Below are 13,680 nucleotides of genomic sequence, written 5' to 3'. Positions count from 1 at the left end.
CCATAGCGAGATCGCTGCTGAGTAACAGGTTTTGTGACGTATCAGTGACCTAATCAGCAATCTCGCTGTGTGTTACACAAAGCAGCGACCTGGCCCCTGCTGTCAAATCGCTGATCGTTACACACTGTTCTGGTTCATTTTTTAGTCATTGGTCTCCTGCTGTGCAACACGCATCGGCGTGTTTGACTGCGGGAGACCAACGAGCACCGACTCTGTGTAAGCAGCGTACGCTGGTAACCAGGGTAAATATTGGGTAACTAAGCAAAGCACTTTGCTTAGGAACCCGATGTGTACCCTAGCTACGTATACAGGGAGCCAGCGCTGCAGCCTTTAAGCGGTGTATGTTGGTAACCAGGGTAAAAATCAGGTAACCAAGCAAAGCACTTTGCTTAGTTACCCGATATTTATCCTGGTTAGCAAGGGCAGTATCGTTACATGAGTCGCTGGTGGCTGGTCGCTGGTGAGATCTGCCTGATTGACAGCTCACCATCGACCATGTAGCGACGCACCACCGATCCCTGCCAGGTCGGATCGCTGGTGGAATCGTTGGTGCATCGCTACGTGTGGCCCCAGCCTTATAGTTAGTGTGATCCTCTATCTTTCTCCTGTAGGGTGTAAGCTCTTATGGTCATCAGGGTCCTTTCTCTTTCTCTCCTGAAGAGTGTAAGGTCTTGTGGACAGCATGGTCCTCTCTTTCTCTCTATTCTGCAGAGTGGAAACTCTTATGATCAGCAGATTCTCCTTTCTCTCCTGTAGAGTGTAAGCTATTATGGTTAGTGTGGTCCTGTCTCTCGCTCTCTCTTTCTCCTGTAGAATGTAAGCTCTCATGATGAGTGGGGTCCTCTCTCTCTCTTTCTCTCTCTCTCCTGTAGAGTGTAGGTTATTATGGTCAGAGGGTCCTCTCTCTTCTGTAGAATGTAAGCTGTTATGGTTAGCAGGGTCCTCTCTTTCTTCTGTAGACTGTAAACTCTTGTGGTCAATCGGGTCCTTTTTCTCTCCTGTAGAATGTAAGCTCTTATAATCGATGAGGTCTTCTCTCCTGTAGAGTGTAAGCTCTTATGGTCAAAGGGGTCCTCTCTCTCTCTTTTGCTCCTGTAGAATGTAAGCTTTTATGATTAGGGTGGTCCTTTTTTCTCTCTCTTGTAAGCTCTTATCATCGGCGAGGTCCTACCACTCACTCTGTATGGTAGAGTGTAAGCTTGTATGGTCATCAGGGTCCTCTCTCTCTTGTACAGTGTAAGCTCTTATGGTCATCAGGGTCCGCTTTCTTGTTTAGAGTGTTAGCTCTTATGGTCAGCAGGGTTCCCTCTCTCTCCCCTATAGAATAAAAGCTCTTATTGTCAGTGGGTCCTCTCTCTCTCTTGTAGAGTGTAAGCTATTATGGTAAGCAGGATCATCTCTCTTTCTCTTCTGTAGAGTGTAAGCTTTTAAGATCAGCATGGTCCGCTCTCTTTCTCTCCCTCTCTCTCTTCTGTAGTATGTAAGCTCTAAAGGTCGGTGCGGTCCTCCCTCTCTCTCCTATACAGTGTAAGTTCTTATGGTCAGTGGGATCCTCTCACTCCTGTAGAGTGTAAACTCTTATGGTCAATGGGGCCTACTCTCTCTCTCCTGTAGAGTTTAAGCTCTTATGATCAGTGGGGTGCTCTCTCTCTCTCTCTCTCTCATCTCTACAATGTAAACTCTTATGATCAGTGGGGTCCTCTCTCTCTCCTGTAGATTGTAAGCTCTTGTGATCAATGGGGCCCACTCTCTCTCTCTCTCCTGTAGAGTTTAAGCTCTTACGATCAGTGGGGTCCTCTCTCTCTCCCTCATCTGTACAATGTAAACTCTTATGGTCAGTGGGGTTGGGTTTTCTCTCTCTCTCTCTCTCTTTTTCTCTCTCCTATAGAGTGTAAGCTCTTATGATCAGTGGGGTCCTCTCTCTTTTCTGTAGAGTGTAAGCTCTCATGGTTGGCAGGGTAATCTCTCTTTCTTTTCTGTAGAGTGTAAGCTTTTAAGGCCAGCATGGTCCTCTCTCTCTCTCTCTCTCTCTCTCCCTCTCTATTCTGTAGAAAGTAAGCTGTAACGGTCGGTTGGGTCCTCCCTTTCTCTCCTGTAGAGTGTAAGCTCTTATGACCAGTGGGGTCCTCTCTCTCTTCTGTAGAGTGTAAGCTCTCATGGTTGGCAGGGTAATCTCTCTTTCTTTTCTGTAGAGTGTAAGCTTTTAAGGCCAGCATGGTCCTCTCTCTCTCTCTCTCTCTCTCTCTCTCTCCCTCTCTATTCTGTAGAATGTAAGCTGTAACGGTCGGTTGGGTCCTCCCTTTCTCTCCTGTAGAGTGTAAGCTCTTATGACCAGTGGGGTCCTCTCTCTCTTCTGTAGAGTGTAAGCTCTTATGGTTGGCAGGGTCCTTTCTCTTGCTCCTGCACAGTATAAACTCTCTATCATCAGCTATCCTCAGCAGGGTCCCCTAGCCTTCCTACTATAGAATGTAAGCTCTTATGGTCAGCGGGGTCTGCTTTCACTCTCTACCAGCAATTAAATAAAATTTAGTGTTGAGATTCGCACAAATATATTTGCCCCAATTTGAATTTCTTGGGAAAATTGTCAAAGCTGGCAAATTTGAAATTCAAAAGATACACTCTATCTCTACGGATAACTTTTTCATAAATAAGCAATCAAAAAGCAATGACACCTCAAACAAATCACATTGTTCAAGTTCAATATTATATTATTCTTTATTAAAATATTGATAAGCAAATAGCCAGAAGTCTCATTACACCATATGATCTCCCAGATATGATCTCTCAAATAAAGGTTTAGAAATGTGAGCAGTAATAGCAACCAAAATAATAGAAATTCACTCTTATGTTTCTTCAGAGGATGTTAAATTGCATATGAACAAAATAAAATGACCCAATTTCAATGAAGAAATATTATGAGACTTTTACAAGAAGACTTTTGTAATTATGGAAATGTTTCATGTAAGGATTTTGAAGGCATAGTACAGATAAAATACACAGTCTGCTCTCTACAAACGAAAAACCCTTTGTGATGACTGTCACAAGGTGGCGCTAGACACTACTAGTATGATGTAAGTGGAGAGGTAGACAGCCTGAGATCATAAACCAGGAGGGCACAATACTCTTGGAGCGCCTGGTCTACTCTCGTCTCACCCACTACCTTTCCACTCACTCTCTTCTAGATCCTTTACAATCTGGCTTCCACCCTTTACACTCAACAGAAACTGCCCTTGTCAAAGTGACCAATGACCTATTGACAGCAAAACGTAACGGTGACCACTCTCTGCTTATTCTTCTTGACCTTTCTGCCGCCTTCGACACTGTTGACCACTATCTCCTTCTCTCTATGCTCCATTGTATCGGCCTAAAGGACACTGTTCTTTCCTGGTTCTCTTCCTATCTTTCTGGCCGCTCGTTCAGTGTATCATTTGCTGGCTCCACATCTTCTCCTCTTCCTCTCACTGTTGGGGTCCCTCAAGGTTCAGTCCTAGGCCCTCTTCTTTACTCCCTCTACACTGCCCCAATTGGAATGACCATCACCAGATTTGGCTTCCAGTACCATCTTTATGCTGATGACACACAGCTATACACCTCATCCCCTGAGCTCACCCCCACTGTACTAAAGAACACAAGTGACTGCCTGACTGCAGTTTGCAATGTCATGTCTGCTCTCTATCTGAAACTTAACCTTTCCAAAACTGAACTTCTGCTTTTACCTCCATCTCCCAACCTTTCTAAACCGGACATCTGCCTCTCTGTGTGTGGCACAACGATACGTCCTAGGCAGCAAGCCCGCTGTCTGGGGGTTATACTTGACACTGATCTCTCCTTCACCTCCCACATACAATCTCTTGCCCGCTCCTGCCACTTGTGTGGCGCCCTGAACAAGCCAGGGGCCACAGGTAACAAGACACACACACCCCCACCCCCAGCAGTTCACAACAGACATCCCCAGTGAGACCTGATTCCTTCCCTCGGGTTCAGACAGACACACTAGGTGGGCGAAGTCAAGCAGATAGGCACGCCCACCGAAGAGTCTGGCTGGCCTGAGGCAGGAAACTAGAGCAGACAAGTCTAGGCAGAGGAAGAGAGAGGAGGTCTGCAGAGAGGCAGACGCAGACTGGGGCCTAGGTTGGAGCCTAGGGCCCTCGTGCAGCAGTCAGGCAGACGGTAGTGGCCGTCTGCGAGAGCCGGGAAGACAGTCTGGTGGAACTGTAGGTAGCCGGGGCTGGGCGGTGGCCCACCGGTACCGAACCGGGGAGCCAGCTGGAAACCGGAGCGCAGGAGGAGTGTACATTAGGTGCAGGAAAGGACTTACATTACCAACCTGGGGTCAGGGGAAAACACCGCAGCTGTCTGTGGGACCCGTCCATCCAGCCGTTTGTTTCATCAGAGACTCCGTGTGTGTTACTGGCTGAGTGAGTACCACCGTGTCGTGCGGCACAGCGCTGCCCCCACGACCCTGCACCTCACCAGGCCCCGTAACCCGCCTGCCAACCATCCCTACCCCATCACCGGGCCCCGGGACAACCAACCCCCTACCCACGGAGGGGAGAACCAACATCCAAGCTGCTCCCAGTCATCGCTCCCGGGATCCCCGTCCAGAGCAGCGGTGGTGTCACCAATCTCACCACAACCGTGGGTGGCGTCACGGACAATAATCAAATCCCCACCATCCAATCGATCCCAACCCCTTTTCACTCACGGGCGAGGAGCACCGCTCGAGTCCCTGGGATCCGGCCCACCGCTCGAGCCACCACCGAGCAGCAGCTGCAGCCGCAGCAGCAGCAGCAGCCGGACCCAAGCAGTGGGAGAGCGCAGCGTCCCCTCCTCCGACCGCGACACTTGTACCTCAAGAACATCTCTAGAATCCGCCCCTTTCTCACAATGGAAACGACAAAAACCCTCACCGTGGCCCTGATCCACTCTCGCCTTGACTACTGTAACTCTCTATTAATTGGTCTACCCCTAACTAGACTCTCTCCTCTACAGTCCATCCTTAATGTAGCAGCCAGGGTCACCTATCTGGCTAACCGCTACTCGGATGCCTCTGCTCTGTGCCAGTCATTGCACTGGCTGCCCATATATCATAGGATCCAATTCAAACTGCTTGTTCTCACCCACAAAGCTCTCCACAGTGCGGCACCCCCATCATCTCCACCCTCCTCTCTGTCTATCATCCTACCCGTTCTCTACGCTCTGCAAATGACTTTCGACTAACAACCACACTAATTCGAACCTCCCACTCCCGAATCCAAGACTTCTTCCGAGCTGCACCAAACCTCTGGAATGCTCTACCCCAAGAAGTTAGGACAAATCACAACTTACTCAGCTTCAGACGCTCCCTAAAAACGCATCTTTTTAGGGCGGCCTATCACACTCCCTAGCCAAACAAATTTCACCTAATCCCGCTACAATTTCTCAGAACATAACCCCACGTCAAACTCCATGGCACCCAAATGCATCTCAAGGCTCTGGCCTATTGGTCCAGGCAGCCATTATCTATCCCCCATTTCCTTGAGATGGCTGGATTGTTATTGTAAATAAGCACTTGTACCTTGCCCCTCCCCCCATCTCATTGTAGATTGTAAGCTCTCACGAGCAGGGTTGCCTTTTTTCCCTTTGAATATTGTATCTTCTATAATTGTTACTTGTTTGTATATGTTTATGTATATGATATGTATATGTATATGAGCCTCCTGAATTGTAAAGTGCTGCGGAATATGTTGGCGCTACAGAAATAATGATTATTATAGTACATGGGGGTTAGACAGAGACGAGGTCGAGATACAAGCCGAGGGTCGGGGTTCCAGGAGAGTCCGTACACAATACAGGGAGCAGGCAAGGACGCAGTAAGGAGAAAGTCAGAAACCATTAATACATAACAGAAAGAGGGGAGGACAAGCAGAGATGGGTACACAGCAGTCCAGAGTCGAGAGACCAAGATCTGAACACTGAGCACACGGGAGCCAACAGCACAATTGTAAACAGGAAGTACGAGCGGCGGCGTCCTGAGCTAATGACTCACCTGCCCCAGGGCCTTAGGTGACTCGGTGTTGGACAGGACTAGTCCGGGGTAGTCAGCGGTGGCAGGGCCTGACTCCGTGACCCTGGTGGAGTCAATTAATATGGCGGTATGGGGGAGATGGTAATAAAGTTTGTATAAGATTCATGACGCCACCTGTGGATTGCGGCTTTGGAGCCGCAGCTGCTGGACGGGACTCCTGGGCCTGGTGTTGTGGCAGCTAGGTGTTTCTGCTCCCCTCAGGTGGAGCGGGTACCCCGGGGCAACCGTTTGTAAAGTCTATGGTGGATGTTGATGAGGTGCAGGGCTGACAGGTCAGTGGAAAGGAACGGACACAGACAATGATTTCTTTTGCCTTCTCCTTTACTTGTCCTCAACCGGTGACCTCCAGGGAGCCTGTTACAGTTAGTAGCGGTGGTCCGGTAGCCTGTAAGCAGTCAGGGAACCCACACTGGCCAGTTGACTAATGAGGTCTGATCCCTATGCTCTGTCTGTGTAAGCAGGGTCCCCCTGCTTCAGCAATGCTGAGACCCGTTCTGTCATTCTCTGAGGTAATCTATTACCTTCCCCGTATGGCAGGCTGTGTGGACTGTCACAGGTGCCACTCTTCCAATCCTGGCTCCAAGTCCTGGCTTTACAGCTGTGCCTCTAGGTGTGGGGTGGACAGAGACCTGAAGTCCTCTTTTCCTCCGGATATGACCACCGGTACTCGAGTACTCGATTGGCCCCAAACTCCGGTATTTGGTTTACCAGCGATGACATTGGGGTGAGCTGGCTGCGCTCCACTCCCCGGAGTCCTTCTCCTCTCTGCCTCGCTGTGGACTGTGTTTTCCTGGGCGATCCGGCTCAGCTCCCAGCTCGCACACCACACTCCTCGAGTTCTTTCCTTTCTGAACTCTCCTCACAGACTTCCTAACTCCTCCACCCAGGTCAGAGTTTAAGGAATCCCCCTGGAACGCCAGGTTTAGAGCTCCCTCTGCTGGCCTGGGGGAGAAACTGTGTTGGATGATGGTACTTACTGGCCAATGGACTTCCCTAACTACCTACAGGCTCAGCATTAACGCTTTTGGGGAGGGCAATACTGCTGTGGCATCTAGACCACATGGGTGCCACATTAACACAATCCCTAAAGAAACAGAGCACTCACCGGGAACAAGAAGCATCTGCGAGAGCACCTCCCAGGACCAGGGTGAAACCCAGTGCTGTGAAACAACCAGCAAAGCTTTCATCCTGCAAAATGCTCTGCACCATAGGCAACATATACTAGCTCTGCAGGAGAGCATGGCAGAACAATACAGAATGTTCTGCACATAGGAATCATGACACCCCTGTTGTATATTAGCTTCTACATCAGTAAATTAGCAGAATTTTCTGAATGTTTCTAGTTAAATAAAATCACGATGCAAGCAGTTAGAATTATTTCATATAGTTATAGTCTTACATAGAAACTCCCAACAATCAGGCGAAAAGGAGTTGAGTCATAAAAGCAGGTGGATAGGCAACCACTTGGGGAACAATTTTATGGAGTGGTGGTCCAACATCAATTGACCTATTGTCTGTGGGAGATTTTTCTACCTGTGTAATAAACTGCACATGGAGCATATGTGGGATCTCTGCTTAATTCTAATAGGGCACGCCAAAGCCCGGCTCATGGGATCAATGGGGGTGTTAGTGATCGATCACCAAAAATCTCAAAGTTTCCACCTATCCTGTGGAAAAGTGATATTTGGCTTGTTTTTGGCCAAACCCCATTACTTTCTAAATTTAAACTCAGATCTAATTTTCTTTGTGGCCCGCAATGAATATGATGGCTTTATAATCAATGAGGTCACTCTCAGACGTTCTCTTCTTTACCTCACAGCGGTCAATGACAAAACCTGCTTCAACTAGAGCTTTCCTGATAAAATCCTCATCACAAATTAAAATAAAGAGTTTCTCTCTCCCAACTGTGTAATATGTTGTCCCTAAACACTCAAGTAAAATGAAATGTCCTCCAGGTTTTAGCAACTTTGAGAACTTCCTGAGGTATCTGATGTAATCATCTTGGTTTTTGCTGATGTTGTTTAAGAGCCAACCACAGATGATACAATCGGCTGGTGGTAGGACGATCGGATCCATCATATTTTCTTTCTCGAGGTCACACTTCACAACATGCTGAAGAGCTGATCTCATTTTTTCTTCTTTTTCCTGTAATTTGTCACTGAAAGAAATGGAAAAAAATGAAGATTGTGATTATTCACAAGTCATGATCAAAAGGGCAAATGTAAGATCAGTAGTTAATTCTGAACCAGTGGCTTCCAATACAGAGAGGTTGCAGATATCCTTGAATGCAAACAGGCCTGGTGGCCAAAGGCCCCAAGTCATGAAACTCAAAACATTTTGCTCACTTTTTGTATATTCATACCAAATTTGCTTGTCTCTTCCAAAATTGGCAGAGCTGGGTCAGGAAAGGGGCATAACAATTTGACAGAGTTGTTCAATGATAAGTTATCACCTATGTGGATATGTAATATGGACTTGATCAGTGGGAGTCTGACCATTGATTGGGTCATGGATCTATCAGCAAAGAAGTGAATGTTTATTCCCGTTACAAAGTTGGACAACATGTCAGATGACCATCCGCCGCTCCACTTATTCTCCATGGGGATGAAGATAAAGCTCAGTGCAGTGCTCGGCCGCCCAAATGGAATTAATGGAGAATGCGCACTGCCACTCCATTCTAATGAAGATTAAAGTGCACCATTCTGATGATCGGTCTAGACATTGTTCCTTTTCATCTTACCTTTCTTCTTCTTTGTCTACATGAAGTTTTGTCACGTGGCCCCAATGAAATGCTCCTGTACGCTCGTCCACCCATCTCTTTAGCTCCATGATGCATCTGTCCGTGAACTTCAGCACGATGATGTGCTTGAAAAACTCACAGGCTGCAAATAATTGATGAACCAGTGGACCAACACTGAGGTCAATCAAGAAGTCTCCATTAATATGACCTACAGAAAAAAAAATTAAATATTCAAAATTCAAATTCAGAATCATACTTTCATACTTGTAGTGTACATTTTACTTATTACAGTATATTTAATATATTTATATATATATATATTTTAATATATTATTTTTTTTTTAAACACATTTTATTAGATATGTAAATGATGAGGCTTTGGTACTGCTAAGACCTCAGTGCACTGTTCAACTCTATTAATTGCAATCCTCTACACCTGGCCTCATGTTGATTGCAGCACTCAATTTCTAGCACTTACTAAATTGAATCCTCAGCCAAGAGCACACAGAGTGTCAGAGTGCACGTGTGCATGCTCATCACCTTCTCCTGTCTGCAGCGGCCATTTGCTGCACATAGTGTCACATAGTAGCGGATATCCGATGTTGACAGGAGAGTGGAATTAGATCACACACAATGCGATTGGCCCCTGCAGTGTCAGTGTGTGCACACACTCTTCAAATAAATTTCTTGCAAATCAAATTTACCCAACAAATTCAAGCAAATCTGCTCATCCTTATAAAAGATAATAAATCAAGACAGGTAGTGCAAAAACTTTATAAGGCGACCCAATTCAAGGCAGGTTTAAAAACCTCAGCAGTAAATGACGCGCCCACAGTGTCTTGGGGGCTACTCGTTACCGGGCCGGTGTAGGAGAGGGATGTCACAGCGGCCAGGCCCGGTTCTGTGACCCCAGCAGTGTCAATAAAGATGGGGATGTATTTACAGGGGAGACAGTTGATTCATGACACCACCTGTAGTGTGCGGCTAGTGGTTAGTCGCCGCTATGGGAGATGTCGTTTGGGGCGGATGGTGACACAGCTCGGATGGTACAGCTTTCCACAGGCAGAGCTCAGGCCCCAGGGATGTTGGTAGTAGTAGTCACCTATAGTGATGGGACGAAACAGAGGTTGCAGTCAAAGTTCTTTACTCACCGAAGTGTCACCACCTTTGGAGTGCAGAGCTCCACTGTTATGGGCTCCAGCCAATTGCAGATACTTTGGAGGTCAAGGCCGGTGTTTCTTTCTGTGTGTCCTTTCTAATGGTAGTCCCTCCACCCCAGCACCTGGGCCATGGAACGGGTCACGGGTGCCTGCCGCACTTTCTGCGAAACCTGGGATCCCCCTTCTTCCTAAAAACCCGGGTCAAGCCTCTCCAGCTCCAGACCACGGGTCCCTTGCTCTCCCATGTCATCTCCTGTCGTCTGTCACTGCCTATGCACTGGTTGCAGGCTTAGCGTTCACTGTGTGTGTGACTGACTTCTGGTCCTGGGACAAATTCCTCTGGCCTCACATCCCCAGGACCACTCTGCTGCAGCTCTGCTTCCTTAGGCTGTCTGCTCGTGTGTTATCTGAAACTGGCTGGCTCACTACTTCCCCTGAAGGTTCCCCGCCTTCAGGGGAAGTAAACTAGTGCACAGGAGGTCCCATACCTCATAATGGCCACCCCCAGCTCCCTACCCTAGCCCAGTCCCAGTGGGAAGGCTCCTGAACTGAGTGTTGTATGGATTGTGGTGTACACCGGTGGATGACCTCCTACTTACCCGGGATGAATAGTCTCCGCATCTGTCATGAAGCAAGAACCTGAGACCCTTGTAAGACCCTATAGTAGCCCTGACTAGTGAGGGGCAGGTGGGGTTCACTAGACCTCAATGCTGCACTAACAACACACTGGGGAACAAAGACAAACTGGGGGGAAATTAACAACCAAAATGATATTGCGTGAGCAGGAACTTGACTTGCAGAACCTTCCTCAATGGCGGCCAGGATACAAATGAGTTTGTATCTTCAGCAGGGAATGCGTGGATACGCTGCTATTTGAAGCTGAAAGGCTTTTTTTTGTTAGTTATTGTAAATATAATGTGGAGGTCGCCTGAGCTATAGCTTGTTTTTTCAAACGTAATAAGAATATCTGTGTATATAAATAATCAAAATGTAGATGTAGTTGCATAATTATCTGTCTATCTATGTAGCCATCGCATGGACCCATAGTATAGTTCTAAGCTGTATATTGAAAAAGTTAGTCAAAGTATAAATCAACAAAGGAGATATTCATTAAGTTAATTGGGAGCCCTATCACTGAAATTCAAGGGAGAAGGAATGTAGTATTTGTAGGATGAGGCGGGTGATCCCATACTCCCATGTATCATGTCTACAGAAACTCATCGTCGCTTACTGTTTTTAAAGTGTATTATTTGGGATGATGTATGATCTCATGCATTCTCCCAATGCTGCCCATACGCACTCCCCCCTAATTATTCTTTATCAGTATGTGTGAGCAAAAATGGAAAGATTTTTGTAAATATCTTTCAGGCTGAAGTGATGTGTTTAATGCTGGAACAATAGAATACATGAGTCAGTTGATGATGCTGGCTGAAAAGAGAGCATGTCTGTGTTCTTTGTCTTATATACATTGATATGTATTGACACTGATATACAGCTGATACGGCACCGTCTCTGGATATCCCAAATGAAGACTTCATTAGCAGTCTTCTACCCAAATTCCTCCCTTGACAATAACATAACTGAGTCAGGCAAAAAAAAACCAACACAGAAATATGGCAACATTTGAGAATTATATTCTAGTTGACGCATAAAATGTTTTTGTTTTGAGCAGTATTTTCATTTTTCATTTGTTGGAAGGTAAATTATGGAAATTCAAATTTACCAAAAATCATTAAGAAACAGGAAATAAGAGCAAAAACTGGTAAGCCACAATTTTCCAGACAACCAAAAAAATAAAAAGAATGTTCCGCCAGCATTTCAAATTTACAAGTTACCCTACATTAGCTTTAAAAAGTTGTCAAAAGGTTCAGATATTATAGTGGAAAACTACAAATCATGAGAATATAGACACATACTATTCAATGACCCAGGCTTTGCTCTGTTTCCATTAGTCTATTTGACCAGCGCAGTATAGATCCCCCTCTGATCTCTTTACCGGAGAGTAGCATTTTCTACTATTCTTTCCGCTACGTAAGGGTAACAGAGGGGTGATTTTCATTTTTTGGGCAAAAGTTGATACCGCTTGTTTTTTAGGAAAATTGTTGTTAAGTAAAAGTATGAAAACTATTATTAAATATCAAAAAATACATACCTTGTATGAAAGTTTTTCTAAGACTTTCAATGGGAGATATCAAAAAATCCTCTTCAAAGGCCATGTCGGGGCTGTCTGACGCGTAATGCTCCAGAAATTGCCTGGAATCAAAGCCACATTCATGGTAGTTTTTGGAATCCATTGTGTAATCTTGTATCACAGACAGAATGACTCTCCCTAATCTCAAGATCTTTATATAATAACTAGAAATCAAATTTGCACTTTTAAAAAGTTAGTAAATATTACTCACATCACACGGTATTATCAGGAGTCAGTCATGGGGAGGATTTATAATATATTCTAATAGAATTATACATACCGTATTTACATAGAAAGATTTATACAAGTGCATCTCAATAAATTATAATATCATCAAAAATGTAATATAATTCAGTATTTCAATACAAAGAGAGAAAGACATACAGTGCCTACAAGTAGTATTCAACCCCCTGCAGATTTAGCAGGTTTGATAAGATGCAAATAAGGTAGAGCCTGCAAACTTCAAACAAGAGCAGGTTTTATTAACAGATGCATAAATCTTACAAACCAACAAGTTATGTTGCTCAGTTAAATTTTAATAAATTTTCAACAAAAAAGTGTGGGTCAATTATTATTCAACCCCTAGGTTTAATATTTTGTGGAATAACCCTTGTTTGCAATTACAGCTAATAATCGTCTTTTATAAGACCTGATCAGGCCGGCACAGGTCTCTGGAGTTATCTTGGCCCACTCCTCCATGTAGATCTTCTCCAAGTTATCTAGGTTCTTTGGGTGTCTCATGTGGACTTTAATCTTGAGCTCCTTCCACAAGTTTTCAATTGGGTTAAGGTCAGGAGACTGACTAGGCCACTGCAACACCTTGATTTTTTCCCTCTTGAACCAGGCCTTGGTTTTCTTGGCTGTGTGCTTTGGGTCGTTGTCTTGTTGGAAGATGAAATTACGACCCATCTTAAGATCCTTGATGGAGGAGCGGAGGTTCTTGGCCAAAATCTCCAGGTAAGCCGTGCTATCCATCTTCCCATGGATGCGGACCAGATGGCCAGGCCCCTTGGCTGAGAAACCGCCCCACAGCATGATGCTGCCACCACCATGCTTGACTGTAGGGATGGTATTCTTGGGGTCGTATGCAGTGCCATCCAGTCTCCAAACGTCACGTGTGTGGTTGGCACCAAAGATCTCGATCTTGGTCTCATCAGACCAGAGAACCTTGAACCAGTCTGTCTCAGAGTTCTCCAAGTGATCATGAGCAAACTGTAGACGAGCCTTGACATGATGCTTTGAAAGTAAAGGTACCTTACGGGCTCGTCTGGAACGGAGACCATTGCGGTGGAGTACGTTACTTATGGTATTGACTGAAACCAATGTCCCCACTGCCATGAGATCTTCCCGGAGCTCCTTCCTTGTTGTCCTTGGGTTAGCCTTGACTCTTCGGACAAGCCTGGCCTCGGCACGGGTGCAAACTTTCAAAGGCTGTCCAGGCCGTGGAAGGCTAACAATAGTACCATAAGCCTTCCACTTCCGGATGATGCTCCCAACAGTAGAGACAGGTAGGCCCAACTCC

The 13,680-nt window shown here is 45.8% G+C and overlaps 1 protein-coding gene across 1 annotated transcript; it reads right to left on the bottom strand.

The window, feature by feature from the left end:
* Positions 1 to 2,754: 2,754 nt before the first annotated feature.
* LOC142257085 (nicotinamide N-methyltransferase-like) lies at positions 2,755 to 12,267 on the bottom strand. Its single transcript, XM_075329156.1, has 3 exons — positions 12,120 to 12,267; positions 8,808 to 9,015; positions 2,755 to 8,225 (listed from the first exon to the last, which is right to left on the bottom strand). Exons 1-3 carry the CDS (start codon positions 12,259 to 12,261, stop codon positions 7,802 to 7,804), a joined length of 774 nt encoding a protein of 257 aa, XP_075185271.1. The 5' UTR covers positions 12,262 to 12,267; the 3' UTR covers positions 2,755 to 7,801.
* Positions 12,268 to 13,680: the final 1,413 nt, after the last annotated feature.

This window comes from Anomaloglossus baeobatrachus, chromosome 11 (genome assembly GCF_048569485.1).
Source record: "Anomaloglossus baeobatrachus isolate aAnoBae1 chromosome 11, aAnoBae1.hap1, whole genome shotgun sequence".
In the NCBI taxonomy this organism is placed as follows: domain Eukaryota; kingdom Metazoa; phylum Chordata; class Amphibia; order Anura; family Aromobatidae; genus Anomaloglossus; species Anomaloglossus baeobatrachus.
This window is presented reverse-complemented; position numbering and strand designations above follow the sequence as displayed.

What these genes read in the sequence shown, in the direction of transcription:
- LOC142257085 (XM_075329156.1), bottom strand. Translation starts at nt 12,261, where the DNA reads ATGGATTCCAAAAACTACCATGAATGTGGCTTTGATTCCAGGCAATTT. An exon ending in TAGAAAAACTTTCATACAAG is followed by an intron (nt 9,016 to 12,119) that starts GTATGTATTTTT and finishes TTTTTTCTGTAG; the next exon opens with GTCATATTAATGGAGACTTC. An exon ending in GTAGACAAAGAAGAAGAAAG is followed by an intron (nt 8,226 to 8,807) that starts GTAAGATGAAAA and finishes CATTTCTTTCAG; the next exon opens with TGACAAATTACAGGAAAAAG.